Consider the following 18,873-nt stretch of genomic DNA (forward strand, 5'->3'; position numbering starts at 1 on the left):
CGTATGATGTGGCAGGAATTGCCTGGGGAAGGGCTAAGGTCGCTGTGGTTGGCGTGATGAAACAGCTCTATTTTGTCCACCTGTGAGTGTGCCTGTAGGTTACTTGAGGCTGCTTTAAAAGCGATGGCACCAAGATTTCCTCTCCAGAGAAACAGCTGAAAGTGGATGTGGAGAATTTCTTAATGTAAATTACAGTGATCTAACGCGGCCTGCATTGGAATAACCACACCAGCTTGGAGAACTCTTCACATTGATGATTTGTAATACAAAGGGATGGGGCAAAAATGATACCAATAAAATGAAATGCAGAGTTTCCTTAAATTAAATTCAGGTGTTTCAGACTTCTGGCCATGTGAACAGGGAGTTAGCATTTTAAATTCAAGGTTATTAATCTTCCTTATAGCAGAAGCTGTATCAATGTTTTTTTCAGAACAGACTTGCAGGACCTTAGGTTTCTTCAGACCTCTCGTGTGTATGTGTGTCTATAGAAGAAGGCTTATAAAATATGTTGTGTATCAGTTCAAGGTTATGTGAACGCTCTTGTGCTTTGGCTGACTGGCCCAGCTGTTTACTGAAAATTTTCTAGTGCCTTGGTATTCTGTACAAGCTCTGTGTGTAACAGTTTCACCTGGTGTCATAGCATTTAAAACTTGCTGGGGTATCTACCTGCAATTTTTTTAAATGATTGTTTTCATTCCTTCAGCTGGTAATATGATTCTGTTCTTTACTGTTGCAGTTGGTTAACATATTTGTCCACTCTTGCTTTCAGGGGAATTCAGTCGAAAGGAATACAAGAGAAACATTCAAGGTCTTAGGTTCCTAAGCAATGTTTAGAGATGTGGAATAACAAGATTTAATGTAGCAGGATAGAACAAATTAACTACTGACTTCCCCCTGAGCTGTGGGCAGTGTGGGAACTCTGATGAAACAACCACCTCTCTGGATTGGACAACAAATCTCTCATGCCCTCTGTATCTGCAAGAGTAACAAAGATGTAACTTGCTTGTGATATAACTACCACAGTTAACACTTCCACTGTTTAAATTAATACCGGTATTCCTCAAATAGTTTGTCTCTGTCCAGACAGCTTTGGTATCTTTCTCATCTTTGTAATGGAGAAAGCAAGTTTTCCAAATAGCCCTGAAAGAGCTGATAGCTCCCACTAGTAAGTGAACTATGCAGCTTCCAAATAGCTGTTTAATGACATTTGAATCTTTTTCCTTTAAGGGAGCTCTGAGTGTTGCCAGCTAACCATGGGCTGGTGCATGCTGACTAAGATTCCCCAAAATACTTGAGAGCACTCTCTAGAGACTCTGTGCTTTGCAGCCACTGGTGATGACTTAAGTTCCATCTTTCAGAGTGGAAGGCTAGATATTTAAAAACAAAAAGTAACAGCTGTTTAGGTGGACAGAGTCTTCTGAGTTATAGATCTAAGAAAATGTTCCTGTTCTGAGGAACACCAAGTTCCTAGATTCCAAGTGCAGCCCTTAACCTCTACTTCTAGCCTTAAAGTGGGACTAAATATCTGAGAGTTGCACTGACGTGCAAAATGCCTGCTGGCATTCTGAATTTCAGTCTGTATTTTGGCTTTGTTGGACTCATTTATCTCTTTGTAATGCTACCCTAAGGGCCTGATGTTTTTAGTATGCCTGCAGCCTTTCCAGACTATGAGTAATGTCCAAACATGGCGTATCGTTTTTTGGTGTGTTTTTCTGAAAGAATTTGCACAGATGAGGCATCTGCATTATAGATGTTGCTCAAAAGTGAAAATGCAGTTATGTGCTAACTGTGCCCACGTGGATACACAACTTGATTTCAAGGTAGTAAAATAACTTAAACTTTAGGGGGGGTACTTAAATAAATATAGACTGCCTACCTTTAGAAATGCTTAATCCTCTTACATCAAGTCATCTTGCTTGGACATTTGTATCTAGAATGTCTGCAGCACTAAATGATGTGTCATTCTCTTACAAATTTATTATATTACTGATTTGGAGGTGATGCTTCTCTTGTCTATCTGTTTTTACCAGTCTGTTACAGGCTTCAAAATACAGTCTTACTTGACAGCAATTTTCAGCACTTACAGATCTGGGTGATTGGGAGTGAACAAGCAGCTCACGCTGCCAGCCTGTCTTTAATAGTTAAAAGATTGGTTGTCATTTATATGTTGGGCATATTTTTGGCACTTATGATTATCTGCTAAGCTGTTTGTTAAATGCTTCTATGCCATGTATGATTTTGAATGTGAGAGTTACTTTCTGCGTGACTTAAATTCTGCATGGAATAGACTGATTTCTCAAACATCTTTTCATAAAGTCAACAATTGTAGCAGCAATTATAAAATATTTTAAGGGGCAAAAGTGCTTCTTCATGCTTTGACTTCAGTCTCTGAAATGGTAGTATTGACTGACTTTTTCAAAGCAAAATGTTTTTTATTCATACAAATATCAAGTGCGTTTTCAGCATCTGATAGTATTAAGAAGATGAACTAGCCTGCAGTCCCTGATAGCTCTCTAGAATTTGGTTTCTTGTTGTAAGTTCTGTATTTTGCACATAGAGGTCCTAAAGCAGATGGCAAAAAAAGGGTTTTTAGGACAATAACCCTTTTAGATGCATGGCAACTTGCCAGTAGATGTGTGGGCTTTTCTAGAAGCTTTCTTAGTTGGATTGGTTTATGGCCTATATGAAATGTAGCTTTTCAGTATATTTTTTGCAGACACCAGAGAAAACTACAGTTTGAAAGCTGAAGTACGTGGTTAAGATAACCCAGTCACTTAGCACTTAGTTAATGTGGCCCACTGAGAAAGTAGGAAGATGCGGATGTGCTGTAGAGTTTCCGTGGTGGTAGTGGAGCTGGAAAGCTCTGAATCCCGTCGTTTGGTGAAGTGCCATCCTGACTTAGGAGTCCAGGTCAGAGATTTGCTTGGATGAAGTGCATCGGGAACCCAACAAAATCCGCATATGTTATAAGCATATGGGCTCCTGCAATAAATACTTATTCTTAGATGGCATGCTTTGGGGTTTTTTTGGTGTGCGTGTACTGCAGAGTTGCTGAAGTGATTTGGCTTATGCAAGATGGTGCTTTATAAACTCTCCAGCTGTCTTGGCTGACAGATACATCACCAGGAGTCTGTTTTCATTTTTTAATTTTTTATTTGAGAATAGCTTTATGCTTATCTGTCAGTGAAATCAGTTGTCACTCAACCTATTCTAATGAAACATCAGTATCATAGAATTGCAGAATGTTTGGAGTTGGAGGTACCTCAGGGGTATCTAGTCCAACCCCCTGCCAGAGCAGGGTCACCCAGGGCAGCCCCACAGGAACGCGTCCAGGCCGGTTGGAAAGTCTCCAGAGCAGGAGACTCCACACCCTCTCTGGGCAGCCTGGGCCAGGGCTCCGGCACCCGCACAGTGAAGAAGGTTCTCCTCATGTTGAGGTGGAACTTCCCATGTTCTAGTTTATACACATTATTCCTTGTCCTATTAGTGGACCCAGCACTGATCCCTGGGGAACACCACTGGCCACAGGCCTCCAGCCTGACTCTGCCGCTGATCACAACCCTCTGAACTCTATTGCTGAGCTAGTTCACAATCCACCTCTCAGTCTAATCATCTGTCCCACATTTCTTGAGTTTTTCTGCAAGGAATGTTACAGAAGACAGTATCAAAAGCCTTACTGAAGTCAAAGTATGTGACATCTACTGCTCTCCCTTCATCTACCCACTTGCTCACACTATCATAGAAGCAAATCCATGCTGGCTACTCTTGATAACCTTCTTTTCTGAATTTTGGTTAGAGATGGCCTGCAGTATGAGCTGCTCCATCATTTTTCCAAGGATGGAGGTGAGGCTGACTGGTCTGTAGTTGCCTGGGTCCTCCTTCTTGACCTTTTTGAAGACTGAAGTGACATTGGCTTTCTGCCAGTCCTCGGGTACCTGTCCTGTTCTCCATGATTTTTCAGAAACGGAGCGAGGCTCAGCAACGATGTCAACCAGCTCTCTCAGCACACGTGGATGCACCCCATCAGAGCCTCTGGATTTGTGCATTTTCAGTTGCTCCAAGAGGTCTCTGACCCAATCCTCACTGACTGGTGGAGAGTCTTCCTCACTCCAGTTTTCATAGATTCATAGAATCATAGAATGGCCTAGGCTGGAAGGGACCTTAGAGATCATTTAGTCCAACCTCCCTGTCATGAGCAAGGATGAGTCCCTTACTTCTAGTGACTGAGGTTCCTGAGGGCTGGTCTTAGGAGTAAAGACTGAGGCAAAGAAGGCATTCAGCAATTCTGCCATCTCTGCATCCTCTGTTATGTCTCCCACCTCGTTTAGCAGTGGACTCGGTCTTTCCTCTCTCTTCCTTTTCTCACTGATGCATTCGAAAAATTTCTTACTAGCTTTCACCTCCCTAGACAGACTAAGTTCCAAGAGAGCCTTGGCCTTTCTTGTTGAGTCTCTACACACCCTGGCAGTGTTTCTATAGTCCTCCCACTTAACCACACCCTTTATTCACATAGTATAAATTTCCCTCTTCCATTTGAGTTTTTCCAGGAGCTCCTTGCTTATCCATGCAGGTCTCCTGCCTCCTCTACTTGATTTTTTTTTTTTCAATCTGCTATTTACCCTGAAAACTAGGAAAGTTTGCTTTTCTCCTTTGTTTGAGGTGATAGTGTAGAAATAGCTTCTATTACCATATTAAGTGTGCTACTGGTAACCTCCTCCTCCTCTACTGTAAAATCAGGAAGTCATCATATAATGATGCCCCTTTTGACTGGATGGTACATAATGGAGTGTCTTACCTGTGTGTGTGGGAGGGTCATGCACATGAATGAAGTGACCACAGGGGTGTGTATAGAGTTCTTTGTTCTCTGTGAGAACAGCCACACGGTGAAGCAAATTTCACAGAGGGCGAGTTGGGCACATGCAGCTTGGTTTAATGCTCTGTGTCACTGCTGTGGCTTTCGGTGTGTAGGCTAAAGCTGCTGCATTGCTCTCTTAAGATGTAGGTTTTTATTTGCATTGGATATTGTTTTGAGGTTGGACTTAATTCTGTAGATGGTCAATGACTTCTCTTTATTTGCATTCTTGGATTATTTATCTCTTTGAAGAAATCTGAAGGCAAAGCATCTTGATTTGCTCTCCTGTTTCTCTTGCAAGGCTATTGCCGCTCATCTATTAATGGACAGTTTCTGGCCTGAAAATACCCTAAGAGCATGCTGCTTAGAGCTATAATAAGCACTAAGTCACGCATCGCTTCCTACTATTTGCAGGAGAGTGATTTAAGGAAAACACAATTAGCATGAGATTAATCTGAGGAGGATATGTGAAAAGAAACTAGTGTCTGCCCATGGTTTCTCTGTCTTAGCTTTCTCCTAGTCATTTTATGGAACTCGTAATGTTGTTTGGTTGGCTGGTTGTTTGGTTTTTTTTTCTTTTACGCTTGTTGAATTTGTGCGTGTTTGGCTGAGAAAAGAGGAGAGTAGGTGAAAATGGTAACAGAAGATAGGTAGTAGAGAACTAGAATCTTTCATATGATGCGCAACCTCGCTATTAAAGCCATTGGAAAATAAAATATCTGCTGAATTTGAAATCCTTTGGATAAAAGCAGCCCGTTAGAACTGGTAAGAGGAAATGAAGGACTATTGAAGAGACAATTATATCTACATCAATGAGCTCACATAGGATTTTTTTTTTTAATGCCCATGAAATAGTAGCTTAGTAGTTATAGTTAAACTGGGAGATTTTGAATAAGCCTCAAACCATTCTTCTATTATTTGAATGTGAGCTAAGGTAGAAGAGTCTGTGGTGACTTGTACTAAATGGATCAAACATTGCCTTACCTGTTGAAGAGGGTGTAACTGTACAGTGTGAAAATACTGTTCAAGGAAATAACTCCTTAAATGCTGCTGAGTCAAGGAAGGAGGAAGAGCTGCTTTATGTAGTAGCCTGACCTTGCCCTTCTAGGTTTGCATACCTTCTTAGCTTAAAGCTTCTCTTTTGATAGGAGTCAATGTCACTTTGTCAACTAAACTGTCAAATAGATGGTCAGTATGTCATTAAGTTGCCTGAATATGAGCTTCCGGTAAGCTTTCAGTTTGTTTTCGGAAAGATCTGCTCGTAAGACTACACCCTAGTACCATTTTACTTCTCAAACCCATGGTTTGAGCTGTAGTGTTTGTCTTAACCTGTGGTGCCTAGTTAGAAAAAAATATCCCTGGTGGACACCTAAAATTATTCAACTTGTATTAAATTGCTGCAATTAGAATATCTAAATTGTGATAGGATTTGGAAGCCACTGTGTGCTCTCTTGCATTTATTTTCTTTCCCTTATGAGGACAAGGGGTTAATGGATTACTGGATTATGGTAAAGCCTGTGACTCCCTGCTGTTTCATGAGAAGTGTTACAGGGCAAGTCTCTAGCAGCAAACTGGAGGGAGAAGTGGAGAGTAGTTCACTTGCTGTGCAGAATATTTGAAGACGTGCTCCACAGAGTTCTTAAATGTGACTACTAGGTCACTGATCTCTTTGTCTGTAGTAACAGATATCTGTCGCAGCAGGATGTCCCAAGGCACAACAGTCTTCAACTTCCTGTGTGCCATTTATGATCTGCAACATGACAGACAGGCACTTCTTTCTTCTGATCAATCCTACCTTGTGAAAGGACAGCATGCACTCAGGATTTTGTTCATAACAGGATGTTAGTATGGTATTAAGCAAAAAGCTTCTTGTTCTGCAGCCTTAGACTGAATTTCTGAACAAAACTGAAGCCAAAATAACCTTTTTGTGAAAGGACCATATTTTATAATATTGTGTTTGGATTAGCTGCACAGTGAGGTTTTGAACAATAGCACCAGCATCCTCATTCAGATGTATTCAGGTGGACCTGGGACTTCCATCTCTGTTGTGATACTCTAGCTAGTTTAGTTAAATCAAGGAATTTATGCAAACTCTCATCGTGTGAGGGCCAGCATCCAGCAAGAGGACCACTAATGTATTGCTCTGTAACCTGCCTCCTTTTTGGCCCTCTTCCCTGCTGTGCTGAATACCCAGCTGAGAGATGAGGGAGAGGCGCAGGACAAATTTGGTGTTTTGCTTTGTGAAGCTCATGATCTGCATAGCAAATGACTGATCTGTACTCTGGAGCTGTAACATCAGTATCAGTCCTGCTGGCAGGTGACAGTAGTGGTTTAATTTTCCTATATGTAAGTACTATAAAAGCTCTTCCACGCAAAGCAAGACTGGATGCACTGATTACTTTTATATGAGCATTTTCCTCGAAGTATTTGCACCATTTTTACTGTAGAGATGCTAGTGTTTTTGTTATGGCCCCCTCTCTTTCAGTCTCTTTCTCTGTCCTCTGACAGCATCGTGCTTGGGGGCTGTTTTAGGAATAGGAAAGGCAAGTGAGTAATTTCATTGCTCTATGCCAACTAAAGTGTGTTTTGGCTGGTGAATGTGGTGAACTTGCACTCTATCTGGTTATGTATTCTGTTGTTTTCTGCTGGCCTTACCACTTGTAGTAAAGCTGATGTAACTTACTCTTCAGATGTTAAATAAACCAATCCTGCTTTTGACTGTTTGGCTCCTGAACTGACCTGCAACAGCACAAAATAAAGGGACACTGTGTATGCCAGGAAGGGAGTGGGGCTAAGGAACAGTGTGGAGTTGTCTTTTACAAAGTATAGCCTTCAATTAACCTGAGTATGAAAGTATATCAACATACTTTGCTGAAGGGAAACAATTAGCAATTTTGACTGCAGTTGTCTCTCCCACCTAACTTCCAGTCAGCTTAGACACTCCTAATGCAGAGGCTAATGAAAACCTAACGAAATGGGAAAGTTCTTTAAAGGGACGCTGTCTATGCCAGGAAGGGAGTGGGGCTAAGAGTTGTTGTCTTTTATGAAGTATAGCCTTTAATTAACCTGAGTATGAAAGTATATCAACATACTTTGCTGAAGGGAAACAATTAGCAATTTTGACTGCAGTTGTCTCTCCCACCTAACTTCCAGTCAGCTTAGACACTCCTAATGCAGAGGCTAATGAAAACCTAACGAAATGGGAAAGTTCTTATCTACATCTAACATTTGTCTTAAAAATTGAGAAGTCATCTTTTATGTAAGGACTGCATTCTTCCCACGTAAATGTTCCTAGCTGCTATGAAGGAGAAGCTGCTGCTCTTAGCCTTGACAGTATTTGTGTTACTGCTCTCCTGAACAGAAAACTAGAGCTGTCCTGTCTTCGAGGCATGTTTGATAATTGAATGTGAACAGAGGCATGTTCTGTTAGACAAATGGTAGTGCCACAAATAGTAACTGACACTACTGCTTGCCTTCACAAGGCACTGACAGAATGCTGGTAAGCTTTTTCTTATGCTAATAGACCCTTCTACACTACATGCTTTATAGTTCTTCACGCTGATAATGGCACATCTATAATCATAGGATTGTCAGATGGCCACGGGGCTAGTAAGGCTAAGGTTAGCACAATGTAACAGCTCAGAAATTCGAAATAAATTAATATTGGGTGGGCTCAATTAAGCTAGCTTCTGGCCATGAGCAGATTGGAGCCACATGAGTACTGGGAACATCTAAACTTTTGTGAAGTCTTTCCCCCCCACCCCCTTGCTTTAAATGTTGTAAACACACCTGTCTCTCAAGAACTTGCCTGCAGAATTCTTTTTGTGTAGACACTTGTCTAGAAAAGTGCTTCTCTCTTCCTTTGGGATGTAAATGCATACAGTTGGTCAGAAACATACTGAACTCTCAATGATTTGTGTGCAAGTTAGGAACCTGTAGCAATTCTAGTTAATTGACAGCGATGTGCTTTGTGCCTTGAACTTGGCTTAGGCAGCCTACAGTTAGGATAGCAATGAGTTAATCCTGATGGAGCAGGTCAGTAAGGGAACCACAAACAGCCCGCTAATTCCAACCTTGAAGGACTCGGTCTTGCAGCCCTATTGCCAAGTCAATATTAAGGTACGTCAGTGTTCTGTTTAAATGAAGGGACTTAACAAATCCTTTTCCCATAACTTTTGTTTTCGAATTCTTCTGTAGATGATAACTCAAAACTCCAGACTGAGGTAAGGAGGTGTTACTCATGCAGTAGTGAAGCTCCAGTTGTAGCCTGGATTACTGGGAAATTTAAGAATAGTAATTGACTCTCTGAAGAGCTGGCTGACTTTTGGTGTTCCCTAGTCTATCTTTATTAAACAAGATGGTAATTAAAGATAATGGCACACTGCAGAATAAATTTACCTTGCCTAACAAAGGCAGTAAGCAGCATGGGGGAGTCTGAAGCCTGGCAAACTGCTGAATATGAAGTAATGGCTCATTAAGTGCCCTGGACAGTGTTCTGGCTGGGTATCTGCTCAGTGCTCTTCTTGGACAGAACTACCAGCAGGCACACAAGGGCTGGCTCTAAGGCAGTAAACCCCCATGTTGGGGTTTTTCTGTGACATAGCTAGCTAAAACTTACTGGCTTGCAATCACTTCTTCTAATAACTTGTTATAGGTATTTAATCACAGTCTTGCTAAATTGCAAAAAGCCTTAAATAAGTGAAAGTGAGAAGACTGTGGCCTGACCTGATGCAGAACATGATCTGGTTCTGCCCCGGCTTAAATGCTGCCCTACCTATAAGACATGACCTTTATTAAGCCTCTCCAGGTAGAATAGTGTGGCTCCAGCACATTTTGTTGGAATACAGCTCTGATAATTTCTTGAAACTGGGAGCCGTGTAACAGCCTGGAAGTGAGATGCAGCAATTGCCTTTTGCAAGTTTTGAAATGTAAGCTTCTAGTTCTGCAGCACAGAGCTTCTTCAGCTGTCATCAGTAGTGGTCTTACCTTCCTTTTTAACCATCCTTAAGGCTACTTGATTTTTACCATCACTAGAAAAACTTAAGTATGCCTGTAGAAATTCTTCAAGGGAGTGTTACCATGGCTGAGTAATCTGACAACTTCTCAATTAATCAGACATGTTTCCTTTAATGGGCCTCTGCCCCTTCCCTGCCATTTAGTAGGACAGAAGATCTAGCTAAAAATTGGTCCTTCGCTTTTGATATTTCTGTGTTCTTTTTCCTTGTACATGGAACAAACTTAAGTGACCTGCCACTGTGATGTTTTGTTCCGTCATTCTCTGATGTAAACAAATTAAATTTGAACAAGGTTAGTGTGCAGTATAACTACTGGAGTTCAGGGAGCTTGGTTTTAGATACTTCAGCCTGGTTTTAATTCCAGAGTTATCCTAAGCATTGTTATGGGACTGTTTTCAGGGACATTTAACACCCAGCCTGCTAGTGCTGCTCTCTAAAGTTGCAAGTTCAGGTGTGTATAGACTGCAAATCAGTAGTTAGGAGACTATTTAAGACTTTAATCATTCAACTTAATTTCCAATATATGAAGTTAAACTTTTATCACTGGCTATTTGCTATGGTTTTATGTTTGGTGAAGGTCTAGATGAGAGTATGTATTGCATTCAAAATAGAACAGCCTGAAGGAATTATTCAAAACAGGCTTTTGTTGCTATGCAAGCTTTTAACTGGGAGAGAATAAACCTTCAGATGTGAATTTGCTGCTTAATATGGTTGTTTCTGTCAACTAGCTGCTAAAGCTGTGTGCGCAGGGGGTGGGATCTTGATTTTTGTGTTGCTGAGGCTGCAAACCATTTCTACCAAAGGTGCTGACTTCACAAATTCCTGAAGTGTTTTAGTCAGGCTTCCCTTAATGCTTTGTTGCTTGCTTGGGACACAAAGAACCCAGTTTCTGCTAGAAACTGATAACCTACAATGGTAGGTTATGGGTAGATAATGCTGCTTGAAAGGTTTGCAGAGAGGTTTTCATGATTTTCAAAAATGTTTACAGCCTTGCAATAAAAAAAATGCTGGCTGACATGTGCTTCCTCTTGTTCCCTATTCTTACCCTTATTTTTAACATCAATGATTATTGCCACATGTGCTGAGGGTCGAGAAACTATTGTTAATAATTCAGAGTAAATATTGCAACACACTTTCCTTACTAAGAGAACCTAAAGATAAAGAGGAAGGACTTAGCTTGGGTGGCTAAATATCCTATTCACGTTAGCAATGTCTCAGACTGAGGTCAGTGTTCTCTGCCCTTTTAATCCAAACGAAGTACAAAATCTCCAGACTCGGTAATAATGTTTTAATGAGATGTGCTCTTCACTTGATAAAAGGGAAAAGAAATCAATAGCTTTAGAAATTAAAATTTTTGTCTGGAATGCATGAATTGTGGAAGATAAGGGAAGTGTTTTCAAGTCTCTGACTAGAGTGCTAACATAATAGTTTGCAAAATTGGCATGTTGATTATTTAAACATTTGCACCCTCTTGGTGTGAGTTACTACAGCCCTCTGTAGAGTATGGACCCAGGAACAAAAGACTTGCTTCAGTCTAGTAGTGAATTCCTAATGCCGGCAAGAGTCTTGGATGTGAATGCTTGAGTATCTGTGCCATGTGCGCAGGACAAATAATCTAAGCCAATTAAGACCCCTCTAAAATGCTTCAAGTCTTAGATTGTGCAAACTGCTGCTTATTTAAACAATAAAGTGTACTACTGCTATAAAAACAGTTTACTTCAGGCTGGCAAGTTAAACTGAAAGTGTGTTGCATGATATATTAGTGAAAACTGCTGAAACTTGGTGATTGCAACAGATAAGTCTTATAAACTGTGGGAAGTATACTGTGATCTCTAGCCTTGTTATTCCAGAAGTTAATTGGAGTTTCTAGGTCAAATTAAAACTAGAGATGTATCTCTTGCTTTATCTGAAACCCAAGATGCGTGCATAGCAACTGTAATTTATATTTCAGAACAAGTATAGTGAATTCTTGAGCTCTAGACATGCTTAACTTCCTAAAAGCAGTAAGTGGACAAGTAGGTACAAATAAGTAGTTTTTCAGGGTTGGGTATGGGGCAAGTTATTTGGTGCATTTTGATTGTGGTGTTTTTGGTTTTTTCTTTGGTTTGTTTTTTTTTTCCATGTGGAGTGCCTGCCAAGGCAGCCTGCCCAACACTATTTTGAGCAGTGCTGTAGTTTTGAGAGTGCTGTAGGATGGAGAAGTTCCATTTTGCACAAATCCATAAGTATTTCCTTAAAATGACAAGGCAGATGAAAGTAGTCGCTTCTATTCTGGGCTGAACTTGTTTCCATTTAAACAGTGTGCTAGCCTTGCTACGTGTCTGTATTCTTGTGACCATTATTATGGACTTGTTAATATAAACCAGTTTTCTGCATCTCTGCAAGAGTTGGTTTTGGAAATGTATAACTTCAGTTTCTTTTTTTGAGTCTAAATCAAGAAATAACCAAATCTGGAATAATTTGTATTTGACATGGAATTTCTTTATACTTTAAATACTTTGCTATTTACCTATCCTGAGGCACTTGTTTCCTTGAGTTACTTAATCACCTTTCATCTGGCCTGGAGTCTGATCACCTTTGGAACGATGGAATGATTTGGTTTGGACAATGCAAGTATTACCTAAATAAGCTTGCATCATCAGGGTTTAGACTGCAGCTTCTTTCTCTGAATATCTAACCTGAATTGGCACTAGAAATCCTAATACCTATTCTTGGAACTAAAAGTCAGTATGAAGTATAGACTGTGGAGAGAAGCCTAAGGTGGTTAAGTCACCTGATAAAATGTGAATTTTAAATATTTTGGGATTTTAAAGTGACTTTCTTGGGGCACGTTGAAAGTCTGAACTTCTGTGTATGCTCTCTGCCTGAGGTAGTTTGACTCTTTGAGCTGCTAGAAAGTTGAGCGCTTTTCCTCTTCAGTGTCTGTTAAGAATGTTTTTAAAGCTGTTGGGCTGAATGACCATTCAACAGAGAAACACTGGCTTGGCTTGCCCTTAATGTGAGGAGTAGCACACACTGTTTATAAGATCATGCTCAAGAGACTCTTCAGAGCGCTGTCAACCTAGTAATCAAACTGGAAGTAAAATTTCATTTTCTCTCACTGGTTGAAGGAACAGAAAAATGGAAGTGTTTGTGAAAGTCAGTAAAAGAGGCATCTCAGATTAGTTGTATGTGGTTGACACTGTCCAAAGTCTGAAAAGCTTCTTGAAGCAGGGACGTCCTTTTGGCTGTAAAGTGATGCTTAAGTCATCTCTGTGATGTTTGCCTTCATCTAGTCCTAATACTGGAAAAGGGAAGTAGTAATTCCTCCTGATTGTACTTTGACACAGCGTGGTTGGGTGGGAAGAAGCTTAGGGTGGCAGCGGGCTCTCCAAAGCACTGTGTCCTCATGTGTGTTCTTTTGATTTCAGGTAAAAGTAAAGAAGCAGAGATAAAGAGAATAAATAAAGAGCTAGCAAACATTCGGTCCAAATTTAAAGGTAAGTGATTTGATAGTACTAAACTATGCTGATTTCCTCCTAGGATGTTCTTCTGTGGTTTGGTTGGTGTTTTTTTTCACATGTTTAGACTTTTTTGTCAACCGCTGATGCAAGCAAAATGCAAGAGTAAGCTATTAGAGTATCTATTGAAAAACATTCTCTTAACTACAGGGCTTCCTGCCAGTCCTGATTCTTGGCCATAACAGAAGAAAACTCCCTCTTATATCAAAGAATTGAGCTTCTGTTCAGATACTTTTTTTTTTTTTCCCCCTAATACTTTGTCTCTTAACCATGTGACTACTCAGCCTGTTTTTTTCCAGAAGTCCATGAATTTGTTTGAAGAAGCATAGGTAGACGTAATTATTTCCAGCAGAAGAGAATCTGTTTAAACTTCTCTTATTTCTCCACCGCCCCTTTAATGATGTAATTTGTTCGTCTGTCTTCTAGCAGAATTCAGATAAAAATGTGTAGTTGATGAAGCCATACATCTTGACCACTCCCGTAAGCAACAGCAAGACAACTTATACGAAACAAAGGCTATGCAGTGACTAATTCAGTCCTTGTGCCTTCCAAGAGGCATCAATTCACTTTTAAACAACACGTGGTAAAACTCCTGCTGTAGCTGTGTTGAAGTTGTGTACGCGGCTTCAAATTTTAGGTTCTGTGAGGGGTACTAGAGATGCTTTTGAGTAGAGCGCTCCCAGTAGTGACTGTGGCAAACAATCTGCGTACACAGATACAGGGCTACATACGTAGCTAGATAAGGTGAGGAGGTGATGCGTGTGGCTTCAGAATGTGCTGTATTTGGATTAAACCTGGTTACCTTAGTTATCTGAACTCTTCAGTTGGCAGTGAAGACCTGCCTAGAAACTTCAAATGTATAAAATAATTAAAGTTATTGAAGCTTCTGGATACCCTCACTACCTCCTGTGTGTTCCAGTGTGCTTGAGGCATGAAGGAGATTCTGGCAGGCCTGTTCACTTGGGCAGTAAAGTTAAACACGTAAAGGAACGCAATAAGGAATTATAGAAAACTTCATAATGGTTATCTCAGTTTAAGTACTGACTAGCAGGGATATAGACCAGTTATTGCTGTTTGGCTATCTTCAAGTTCTGTTAATTAATCCTCCTTAGATATGGGCAACTAGTATCTCACTTGGTGCTTATTCCCCCAACTCCTCATGTTTGCACCCAATGTGAAAAGCTTTAATCTGCAAGCTGAAATGGAGAAGCTAGGCTCAAACCTCTATTCTCTCTGAAAGTTAACCATTCAGGAGGAAAAGATGGCTTGCATGTTTTGAATAACACAATTAAACTCCCTTTGGATCCATCTGCATCTGCTAACTATACATCTGTAAGCTTGTGAGCATGAAAGAAATGAGTCTATGAATGTATATTCAGAAGGTTGCTAATATCTGTAATAAAAGGTTGCCTAATGCATGATAGAGCTAGTCTTCACTCTTCTCTGAATGTCTTTATGAAAGCAGCAATATAAGCTGCGGTACTACTAACTTTAAGAAAACTTGGCAGTCATGAAGCTCTAAGTGAACTGAATTCTGTCAGTATAGCGTTCTCCAGTTAACACTGGTAGCTGTGTTTTATCACCAAGTGGTCATGGGTTAGAGCTGTTGATGGCAAAGTTGATAAAAAACCAGTTCTGTTCCTCAATTTTGCAAGACTTAAGTACAAAAATAAAAGTGTGCACAGTGAATTCTTCTCTGGTTAGTTGTGATGCAGGGGAGAAGTGGTCATAGGAACCTTTGGCTGTGTAGAACCATGAATCAGGCAATGATCAGAGAATAGAGGTGCCAAGTAGTGCACTAACTTTAGCTTGTGTAGCATCCTTTAAGCATAGTTTAAATAGTTTTGAATTAATATAAGCGTGTGTGTGTGTGTGTGTTCATTAGCTTTAGTCAAAGATGACTAAACCTTCCCGTAAGCTGATCTTCGTTTTGGCTACTTGGTTACTGAATTTGCGTGGATTTTTAGGTGAAAAATGTTAACTGAAGACAATAACTTGATGTAGCCTGAGTGAAAAACTGGACATAAATGTCACAATTTGGAAGAAGTTGAGTTTGGATAACTTGCTGTGTAACTGCTTTGGGGCCTTGAAAGTGTGAGGAGGCGATAGCAATTTATCTTTCTGCTGCAGAAGGTCTGCGTGGGCTTTGTGCTGCGTTGTCCTGCATTGCAGAAGGACTATATAAAAGTAAACAGACCTTCATAATGCCTTTTGTTCTTGGTTTAAGTGGAGATTGTTCAGTTTAACCAAATTCCTTTTTATGTAGCCTTGGCTTTTAAAAATATTTTTAAATAGTTTGGATTGAAACAAATGCGTGCCCATCAACTTAAGATGGAGTCCCTTGCTAAATAATTGAGTAATATTGGTGCCCTGGGACCTGACTGAAGATGGAGCTGTGGATGGCTGCATTGCTGTAACTGGGAAAAAACCTGACTCTAAGAAGCAAGGCTGGCAGTAGTGCCTCTTGACATAGGTGTCTTCTTGTTTGAGACTGGCATGAGAGACTGATAACACCACAAGTATCCTTTCCGTCCTCCGTGTAACTTGCATGATGTATTCTTACACTGTTACAGACAGGGGTAAGGTATTTCTGCCCCTGTTCTGTCTCGCAGGTAGCTGGCAAGCCTGCTTTATGTTTGGATAACCTGCTCTTTAAAATACCCTTGTACTTAACAGGCTGGGGTGACGCTGTGCATCTCTGGAAAAACTATCCTTTTTGTGAACTGATGGAATGTGTGCTGTGGCTTGGGGTTCTCATCTGGCTTGTGTTTTCCAAGCTCGGAAGGAATCTAGAATCTCTGTACTTAATGTGACTTTGTCTCTTGTTTCAGCATGAGGAAGCTCTGTTGCCGCGGTCAGGATGTCCTTGACAGTTGCTTTAAATGCGTCTGCATTAACTGAGATAAGATATGTGTAGTAGAGAGAAACTACCAGTGTAATAAAGCAGAAGTTGTAGGAATTGTGTGAAGTGCAGAAATACTGGGGTTTTGTTTTACATGTTCAGACTTTAAGCGGAACATGTAAATGAGTGGAAAAAAGATAACTGGTTTATTAATTTGTTGCACTAGTTTGATGTCTCGGAGCAGAAACTGTGTACTAATGAAACTGCAGCAAATCAACTCTGTCTGGATGCTCAGGAGACCAGACTGGTAAGGCTTCCTTACCCACTGTCCCCAGTGAATATCCCACAGGACTAAACTCCCTTCCTGTCCCCTCTGGCTGGTAGCAGGCTGTCACTGTGTGGCAGGCTGGTTTTTGAGCATACTGAATTAGATGCAAAAGCAGGTGCTGTCCTGTTTTTTAATTCGTAGTCCAATGTAGGGACAGAAGGTGCTGCCTGCAAACTAAAAGGGTCTCCTAATGCATTATTTGTGCCTTATTTCTCCCCTTTTGGAAGACTGTGTGAAGGACATCTGTGAGCAACAAGAAACAAAATTTCCCTGTTGAAATGGTAGAGAGGTGATGCACAGAATGCAAAAGTGGTAATTCTTTTTTAATAATAGTACAATTTACTAATCAGCTGCTAATAATTTTTCTTAGAAAAAAAAAATGACTAAAACTTTCCAGGGAAAGCAAGTAGCCTTTGAAATGCCCACTGTGCTTAAAACCTGCTGACGTGTGTTCTGAATCCTTCCTGTTTCTGCTGACTTGATTTGCAGTACTTGCAAATGTTCCCGCAAGCATTTAAAAATGAGCTGAGTTGAAAGAAATGATTGTGTATTGCAATAGAAACAACAGAACATGTGAAATTTCCTTCTGTTCTTGTTCAGATGTTTGTTTGAGGCCAGGGAAGCTGTAGTATTTTAGCACTTACTTAAGCAATGAGACTTGTAAGTAATGTTTAAAAGAGAACTTTATGGGATTTTGTAAATGCTACATTGGAGGGAGAAGACTTGAATAGTTAAACTTGGAAATTTCAGTAAGCATCTGAATCAAAGACGGCTGGGGTTAGACAACTACAGTAAGACCTTTGCAATACTCTTCTTTCAAATTACTCAACTAATTAAATAATATTTTTTAAAGAAAAAAGATGATTATGTTCTATTGTTGCTAGGAACTAAATAAGACTTTAAAGAGTCCTAGGTCATTACTTGGCATAGTTTATCAGCTTGCCTGTCGTTGAGAACCTTCACATTGTCCTCAGTTCTTCATACAAGGGACGGACTCTTTTGAAAGCAGTCAGTAGACTATTGGTACTGATTTTGCAATAATATTCTTTTGTAGGACATGATAGAGAAGAAAGCTGATTTTTCCTTGTTAGTAAGATGTGATGTTTTCACCTTGGTTGCAGGTCATAGCTTCCATCAAAAATACTTCACATAACCCAAAACTCAAGGACCTTGCTCATCTGAGCTCTTAAAATACTGGTATCTTGGATATAACTCTTTAAATAGCTGGGTCCAAAAACCTGAAGGAAAAAAAAACAACAATTCTCAAACAATGACAAATACTTTGTTGTGAAAATCACTGTGGTTTGGAGTCGCACATACTTTCATCCACTTAAGTTCTTCTTTAGGCAGTTGGGGTGCAATATTTTATACTCCCTCTTCCCTTCTGATCTTACCAAGTCAACACCAGAGTCATTTGAGAACCTGGGAGAATAGAGTTCATGCTTGCAGCTTCTGTGTGTCCCAGCTGGATTGTGTGCTAACAGGCAGCTGAAGTTCAGTCTCTTGGACTCCTGGGAACTCCAGTCTGGGAGACTGGTTGGGATTTTTTCATTTATGGTAGCATTCACATGTCACCTACTTTCTGACGCCTTTCTGTGCATGAGCAACTAATTACATTAGTACTATTAAATACCATAGCAAGTCCTCAATTAGACCTCGGAGATTAGAAGAACAGTGACTAAAATGGACTTAGTTGTCCTCTTTACTGAATCGTAGTAGTAGCTGGTAGCAGTGTCCAGCCTCGCTTGTTCCTGTTGTCAGTCACTTGGAAACAGTCGGCTCATCATGAGTTGGTGTGTCCTTGCTGTAAGTAACACAAAGTCCCTCTAGTTTATTCACCGATTATTTCTTTTCCTTCCAGATCTCGTGCAGAAGACCAATTCACAATCAAATCCCAAGAGCTTGTAGAAACTTTCTTTAAGCAGCTGAAATACTTTTAAAACTAAAGCTGTTACTCTGCATTTTACTGTATCTTCATTTTCTTTGCCCCTCTGAAAGGAAGAAGGTGTCTTTTCATCTACATCTCCCTGCTATGATGGGAGGAAGGTTCTGTTCTTGAATACCATTTTACTGGGAAAATAGTATAGCAGGAGGTATTTATTCCACTGCTATAAATACAGAAAACTTTTATTCCTTTGCTGCTCAAGCCATGGTTTAAAAGCCACTGCAGATAGAGACAGGTATGGCTTGAATATCTGCTTTTCCTTCTGGCCATAGTGCATCCATAGAAGGAAAAAAAACCCAAACGAACATTCTCCCTCCCCTAGTCTGGATGTTTCTCTCTGCTTCTTCTAATGTTAATTCAGATGTCTAGTAAAGCAGACTGCCCTCAGTTT

General features: G+C 40.3%; 1 protein-coding gene across 1 annotated transcript in view; it reads left to right on the forward strand.

The window, feature by feature from the left end:
• Positions 1–18,873, forward strand: part of AP2A2 (adaptor-related protein complex 2, alpha 2 subunit) — a 43,127-nt gene that overhangs the window by 278 nt on the left and 23,976 nt on the right. The window contains exon 2 of the mRNA XM_009870841.1: positions 13,278–13,346. Within this exon, the coding sequence (XP_009869143.1) occupies positions 13,278–13,346 (69 nt within the window). The remainder of the gene's footprint in view (positions 1–13,277; positions 13,347–18,873) is intronic.

The sequence above is a fragment of the Apaloderma vittatum genome, unplaced genomic scaffold (genome assembly GCF_000703405.1).
Source record: "Apaloderma vittatum isolate BGI_N311 unplaced genomic scaffold, ASM70340v1 scaffold6936, whole genome shotgun sequence".
NCBI classification, from domain to species: Eukaryota; Metazoa; Chordata; class Aves; order Trogoniformes; family Trogonidae; genus Apaloderma; species Apaloderma vittatum.